The sequence below is a fragment of the Tupaia chinensis genome, unplaced genomic scaffold (assembly GCF_000334495.1).
Source record: "Tupaia chinensis unplaced genomic scaffold, TupChi_1.0 Scaffold000146_1, whole genome shotgun sequence".
Taxonomy (NCBI): Eukaryota; Metazoa; Chordata; class Mammalia; order Scandentia; family Tupaiidae; genus Tupaia; species Tupaia belangeri.
This window is the reverse complement of record NW_006159616.1, coordinates 5,805,287-5,812,816: the sequence shown is the minus strand read 5'-3', so window position 1 is coordinate 5,812,816 and position 7,530 is coordinate 5,805,287. Positions and strand designations below refer to the sequence as shown.

The 7,530-nt window shown below is 57.1% G+C and overlaps 1 protein-coding gene across 1 annotated transcript in view; it reads left to right on the top strand.

Annotated features, from left to right (window-relative positions):
- The window catches only part of IGSF21 (immunoglobin superfamily member 21), a 276,307-nt gene that overhangs the window by 229,738 nt on the left and 39,039 nt on the right, over positions 1–7,530 (top strand). The window contains exon 4 of the mRNA XM_006145219.1: positions 3,501–3,619. Coding sequence (XP_006145281.1) covers positions 3,501–3,619 — 119 coding nt within the window. The remainder of the gene's footprint in view (positions 1–3,500; positions 3,620–7,530) is intronic.

Here is a 7,530-nt window from a genome sequence, read left to right as displayed (position 1 = left end):
GTGCGATTGGGGGTGGGGGGGGGGGGGGGGCGCGTGAGCTGAGATGCCGCTGGAGACACATGGCAGGGACCATGGCTGAGCCCTGCTGGCCGAAAGGAGAATTCTTGTTTTGCCTGCTGACGTATAATAATTGTTCATGCCTATGGGGTAGGGTGTGATTTTGCAGTATATGAATACGAAACGTCATGATCAAACTGGGGTAATTAGTGTATTCATCATCTCACACGTTTATCATTACATGGTGTTGGGAACGTTCAAAATTCTCTCTTTTAGCTGTTTTGAAACATAGAATAAATTTGAATGGATTGCGGGGGGGCGGGGGTACAACTAATCTTGTGTGCATTTGAAAGGATCTGGATTCTTCCCAGAGAGCAGGTCAGGAGAGTGATGGGCAGGGGCAGAACAGCCAGTCCACCCTCTGCCTCCAGACTCCAGGTGAGAAGAGGTGGAAGCATGGCCCTGGGGCGATAGCTGGGGCTGCCTCTTGCAGGGAGCTCACCCAGGACTTGGTCATTGGCTGTCGTTGGGGAGCGTGTGAGCGGGAGCTCGCAAAGCCGATGTCCAGGAGTGTGAGGTATCAATGGTGGAAAGCAGGCTCCTTCCTGAAGCTAGGGAACCTGGGAGGAGCACCTGGGGCTCGGAGCTAGCCCTAAGTGGGAAGCCACCTTCTTTACAAAGCGCCAGTCCAGATGTCCCTGTACCACCTGTGTTGTGACGCCTACATGTGTCACCCAAGCATGTTGCTTAAGTTACTGTCACCAAGCATGTCATCAGTGCAGTGATTGCCCAAACATGTCACTGTGTGGCTGTCGCATAAACACATCTGCATATGTCACCTGTGTGGCAGGTACCTGCGCGCACCCACCTGTGTGTCAGGCTTATCATTACTGTCTTATTACATCACCTGGGAGCTGCCAGCTACACAGGTCCCCTGAGCCTGTTCCCTTTCCGAGCTGTCACCCGAGCATGCCCCCTGCACCCATCACCTTCGGAAGACACTTAAGCAGGTCTCCCATATAACCGATGTCTACGAGAGTCACCTAAACATGTCACTCTAGGTGACTGTCACTCAGTACCGTGCCTGGCAAAGAGGCTGTTTTTTCAGTCTAGCTGAGTTACAAACAAAGAAAATCGTCCCCTGAGGGGAGACAGGTCCCCTGCTGCTCTTGCTGTCACTGTGCTCTTTCTTCTGAAAGCAGTGAGAAGAGGGAGGTGGCATGTCTCCACAAAGTTCCCCCGATGAAAAGCACCCCACTTCTTTAAGTCCTTCCAGGACAGTCAGGAGACCAGGTGTCAACCGCTGTGGTTCTCTGTGAATGAAGTGTTTGTTTATGCTAATGCGTGCTGGTGGTGGGAAGCCGGCGGGCTCAGTCAGTGAGACAGCAGCAAGGGAAGAGAGGCTGGGGGGGCGACCAGGTGTGCCGAGGGACGGAGGAGGGAGGGGAGGAACGTGAGTCATAAGGACAAAGAAGCTGAAAGAAAAAGATGGCGGGGGACAATTAAAACACGAGGAGTAAATCTGAGGTTAAATTGCTCAGCCGAAACAGATGGAAGAGGGGCTGAGCAGAGTGGGAAATGGCCTGCCAGGGAGTGGGAATGAAGGACTGCGTTGAAAGCGTGTCCCTCTGGGGGTCACGGGGCTGAGACGGCCCCCCAGGAGCCCGATCTCTTGGTCACCTGCTGCTCCTTATCCCCAGTGGGGTCTCTCGAATATGACCATGGGCCAGTTAGTGGGTGGGGCGATGGATGGGGCTTCTTCCCCAGGTTTTCTGGTGTGACTTGAGAACTTCAGAGAACCAGAGGGCCCAGTTACTGGGTTGTGGACAGAATAGTCTGGGACTTGCTGGCGGAAGATGCTCAAACTTCCAGACAGGGCAGCCGCTGTCCGTGTAGCTCTGGACTGAGGCCCCTCCCCAGTGGCCAGGGCCCACTTGCCAGGGATTCCTCCCCCACAGGGCATCCCCGGACAAAGGACCAACACATGCCCTCTGTCCATCTGGGTGGGCTGGCCTGCTTCCACAAGGCTTGCAGTGCCGCCGTCATTGCACTGAATTTCACTGCGGTCCTGTGAAGGGTCAGCTCCATTTTTAAATTAGAAAATGGAGACTCAGGGGTGGGCCAGCAGGAGTAGAATTTGAATTGCCATTTCCATGGGGAGGGAGAGCAGCTGCCACCTCACCATAGCAGGGTCGCACCCTGTAGACCCCAGAAGAGCTAGAACAGGAGGTGGCAAACCGCGCCTGTGGGCCAAATCCAGCCCCTCACCTGTTGTTTCACAACTTGTAAAATGAGAATGCTTTTTGTGTCTTTAAATTGTTGGAGGAGAAAAAAGAAAAAAAAGAGGACTATTTCTTTTCTTTTCTTTCTTTCTTTTCTTTTTTTCTTCTTTTATTAATTTGCCAGAGGTTGTGTGTGTTAACCAGAGACAGTGAGAGAGAGAGGAAGTGAGAAAGCATCCCCTTCGCCTCCATCTCTCCCTCCTGTTGGGATTTTGGCCACGCACGCACACACAAGTGCCTAGAGCGTTTTTCAAGCCGCTGGGTCTGGCACTCGAACTGCAGCCGGCCTGTAGGATTCAGTCACCTTAACCACCCCATCACCAGCTGACCTGAGGAAACATATTTCGTGACACATGAAAATGATATGAAATTCAAAATTCTGCGTCATAAATAGAGCTTCATCGGAGCACAACCACACCGACTGGTACGTGGGTAGAGCTGAGTAGTTACCATAGAGACCATAAGGGCAGCAAAACGTACAAAATACGTACTCTCTGGCCTTTCAGAGAAAACTATGGGAGAAGGTCTCTCCCATCCTCATGAGTCACCTCCTCCTAGAGGCCCTCCATGTGGGCTCAGAGAACTCATGCTTTTCCAGGTGACTGTGGACATTGATCACACTCCCTTCACATACGCTGAAAGTGGGGCTCTTTGGGGACAAGAATTTTACTGTGTTGCTTTTTGATGTCCCCAGGACTGGGCATAAAGTGGCAGCGTGCCAGTGTGGAGAGAGGAGTTCAAACCCCCATCCTGGTTCTTACTGGCTGAACAGGGCGAGGGGCGACGATGCCCCGAGAGCCTCCGTTTTCAGGTTTAGGAAATGGGGATATCGATCCCTGTGTGGAGGTGGCCATGAGGAGTGCGTGAGGCAGGGCCCTGGCTATAGCTCTGGGCCATGCCACTTGCCAGTGACGTGCCAGGTCCCCGACCCCACCCCGCCCATGCCGTCCTCGTGGCACCAGCACTGTCTCCACTTCACGGAAGCGACGGGGCCGCAGAGTGGAGATTCGACAGCAGCCGTGCACCCAGCCAGCCAGCCCCCCTCTGGTGGAGCTGGGGACCTGCGTGCAGTCGTGTTCTGTGAGCCTTGCTCTGGGCGCAGGCTGGTGCTCTTGGTTAGTCCATCAAAGGCTGGAAAGGTGGGCGTCGGGGTTGGTTTCCTGGAATGGCGCCTCCAGCCCCACCGCGATGGGCCTCACCCTGCCCTCTGCCTCCCCACAGGCTGCCCGAGGTCCGGATCTCAGACAACGGTCCCTACGAATGCCACGTAGGCATCTACGACCGAGCCACGAGGGAGAAGGTGGTCCTGGCATCGGGAAACATCTTCCTCAACGTCATGGGTGAGTGAGGGCCCTGCCCCCGGTGCCGCGGCAAGGAGGGGTATATGTGTGTGTGTATGCATGCACATGCGTGTGCCCCGAGAGCTAGCTCAGCTGCCAGGATGCCTGTTGTGCTCACACAGAACCCTCCTCCCTCCTTGCCCAAGGCCAGGCCAGGCCAATGGGGGACTGACCAGAGGCTGCCCTCCAAGGGGCTCCTCTCAGGAACCTGTCTCCTCCCAGGCTGTGCCCAGCTGTGAGGTACCCGAGTCTGGCCCTCACCTGGCTCCTCACAGGCCTGGCACATGCTGAGACTCCCACATTCGGACTGGAGGGGAGGAATGAGAGGTCCCGGGGGTGGCTGTCTCGTCTCAGTTTCCACATTGATAAGATGGGTATGGGACACAGGCCTGGAGGGTCCTTTGTGGACCACCCAGCTCCAGGCTCCATGACCCAGTGAGGGCACAGGGAGGGGAATGCCAGGCTGTGGGGTCCCCACAGCGGTAGAACCCCTTCCCAGGCTGAAGCCAAGAGCTGCACCCTAGGGACAGTGTGATGGGGTGCTCCTAGGGTGGGGGTGCAATCCAGGGGCCTCCCTGGGGCATCTGAGATCACATCTCAGCAGCGACACACTCCTGCTTCAGGGAGAGCGACGCTGCCTTCAGCCACGTCCCTCCCTGTGCCTCCGTGACTGGGAGTCAGGCCTCTGAAAATGGAGTCTCAGTACTGGTGTCCTCAGGCTGGCTGGCCTCCTCCCAGCCTCCATTTGTGAATGGAGAGGTCTCTGAGTCGCAGCCGGCCCTGATGTTCTTGTCGCATACACTCCGATTCTGGAACAGCCGCTGTGAGAGTGCCAGGGACTTGGCCTCGGCGCTGGGCGCTGAGTTCTCTGACTTTGTTACCAAATAATACTTCCCTGGGAAACAAAGCTTGCTGACCATGGGCAACCAGTGAAAGCATGGAGGCCCCACGGAAAGCCGCTATTTCTGGGGAAATTGAAAACCCCCAAAGGCCAGGCCTCCAGAGGGACGTTGGCCCTGCGGCTGCCATCCTGGTGGAGCCTCAGTGCAGCCATGGGAGGTCCCCTGGGCATCCGGCCTGGCAGGGAAAACCTCTCCTCTGTCAGCAACCCCTTGCTCACTCGCCAGTCAGCTCCCCTGATAGGTGACCCAGCGTGGCCATCAGGTGCCTGGCCCTGGGCTGGCCACACCAGGGAACCTGGCAAAGGACGAAACAGCTGTGCCATCACGGAGCTCCCAGTCTGACCAGAGATGTGGGCTCTGTCGTTCATTTAACAAATGTTTATTGAGCACCTCCGAAGTGCCAGGCAGCAGACACAGACGCGTCATGGGACAAAGTGTGCGTCCTCAGCAGCCAAACACACGAGACAAGCATGCCACACAGGCACGGGTGCCTCAGTGAGAGGGCCGGGACAAACACCGGGAAGAAAATAAAGCAGAGTAATGGAATAGAGAGGGCCCAGGGGTGGCGGCCACTGGGGGGTGCTCGGGCAGGCCGCTGGGCCGAGCGCTTGGCCCTCACAGCCCGGCGGGGAGGTCCTGATATGGGTGCCACTGTGCTGATGTAGGCGTGGAGATGCAGAGAGCGAGGAGCTGGCCGGAGGTCACACACCAGGATCTCAGACTCTGCCTGTGCTATGAGGCAGCTCAGTGCTGGGTCAGAAGCCAGGCATCTTGACTTTGGGCCCACTCTGGCTCACGGCTGGAGGCAGTGCAGATGCTGCTAGGAGGGCCGGAGTCTTCAAAAGTCACTTCCTCTATGAGGTCCACCCTCCCTGTGCCTTTGCCAAAGAGCCCTGAGCAGTTTCCCCGTCATAGGGTGAGATGCTCTGGTCCCCGTTACTGGAGGAGACCAAGGCTCAGGAAGGGGAGGGACTTCAGGTGGTAGCAGCCATCTGAGGTCAAAGACATGCTGCACACTGACAGCTCTCAAACGCCAGCGTGCATCCGAACTGCCCGGAAAGCTCATTAAATACAGACGACTGGGTCCCAGCCCGGAGCGGGGGATCCTGCAGGTCCAGGCGGGCCCGAGAAATCTGCATCTCTCACATTCCCGGGAAAGCTGACACTGCTGGTCCAAGAGCCATACTTAGAGACCGCTGGTCTCAGTCTGCATTTCCAAAGATACGAGTTCTGTGTGCACGTGCGTCCTGAGAGCTGTGTCTCCAACTCTGCATCCTCACCCACGTACCAGCGTGTTTCCCCTCTCCATCCAGTTCTCGCCTTACCCCTGGCGCAAGGGTGTGCCCCCATCCCCTTCGTTAAGGACAGAGCTGGTTTAGGTCCAGACCCCAGACCCGCCATGTGACCTTAGGATCACAATCCTCTCTGAGCCTCGGTTTCCCCACCTGTAAAATAGGGGTAAGGATGCCTTGTCCTAGCGTGTTCCTAAGTAGATGCGGGTCGCAAACTGCTTAGCCCAGCACGAGGCACAGCCGAGGGGCCCAGTTCCTTGGACGCGATTGTTTTTATATCGCTCTCTGCAGCCCGCTGGCTCTTGCCACAGCCGCGACCGTCTCTGGCTTGGTCCCCTCTCAGCCCTAGCACTGAGAAGTCTTGTGGACCACTGGCAGCTCCAAGGAGCCCTGTGCAGGCCTGAGGGATGAGTGTTCGCGGACCGCACTTCCTGGCAACCAGAGGGTGTTTCTGGGAGTGGTGGGGACAGGGATGTCTCCCTGCTCATCCTCCGTGGGCCTCCGCCCCAGAGGTCTGCTGTCTAGCACCAGCGTCCAGGGAGGCAGCCAGGATGTGCCCTGACTCAGTTCACTAGTTGCTATCACAGAATACCCGAGATTGGGTCATTTATTAAAAAAAAGAGGCTTATTTGACTCATAGTCCTAATGGCTGGAAAGTCCAAAAGCATGGTGCCAGAGCCTACCGGGCCCTGGCGAAGGCCACGGCAGAGAATGGGCCAAACGAAAATACAACCCTGTGGGCAGCTGCCTGCTTTAGAACAACACACCTCAAGGGACCCGGCCATGAGCACACGGGCAGCCTTAATCTATTTATCCCTGGGGGATCCGCCCCACGTCCCAAACACCTTCCACTGCACCTCACCTGCCAACGCGCGGCACTGGGTATCCAGTTTCAGACGTAGCACGTCCCGCGGTGATAGCGGCAGCAACGCCGCCACGGCCCGACCTGTGCTAGTTCCAAAGGGCTTTCACACCGAGCGTGTCCCTCGGCCCTCCCTACAGCCCACAGGGTCGGTATTACTATTGCCCCGATTCACAGACGAGGAGAATGAGGCTCAGGGAGGGGAACGCCTCACAGGGTGGTGGTGATCTCTGTCTCTGAGCAGCGTGGCTTCTGTCACTCGGCAGAACCCAGGATGGGGGGGGTGTTGGGGGAGGAGGGCGTCCCCAGGGCCCAGTCTGAGGGCTGCTCCACCCTGCGAGGCGGGCACTGTACTTAGCCTGCTGCATAACCCTGTCTGGAGAAGGCCGTGACGTGGCTAGGGCTGGAGAAGTTATGAGATCATCCCCAGGGCAGCGTTCTGAGCCCAGAGCCCGGCACATCTGGGTGATCAATCCGTGACTTTCCTTGTGACAAACAGTCATGGAGTCTGTTCCGAACCAGGCGCTATTAGGAAGGTGCTGACATGCTGCTCCCCACCCCCACGCCACCCGTGACCTTCTCCTTCACACACATTTCAAGGCAGGTTTCAAAATTAAAGTCTACTCGTCTGGTTCGTTTGTGACATTGCAGTCTGAGTGGAGGTCACGGAACACCGGGGCTCCTTTGTGCCATGTGAGACCGTAAGGGCTGGGACAGCTGACAGTGGGGCGAGGCAGGCCCTCCCCGACTTGGGGATCTTCCCGGACAGTGGAGGGGGAGCCAAGGAGCTGGGCACAGCTCAGGGCCACCTACACGAAAGCGCAGAGGTGCTCTGCCATCACTCAACAGCCCCGT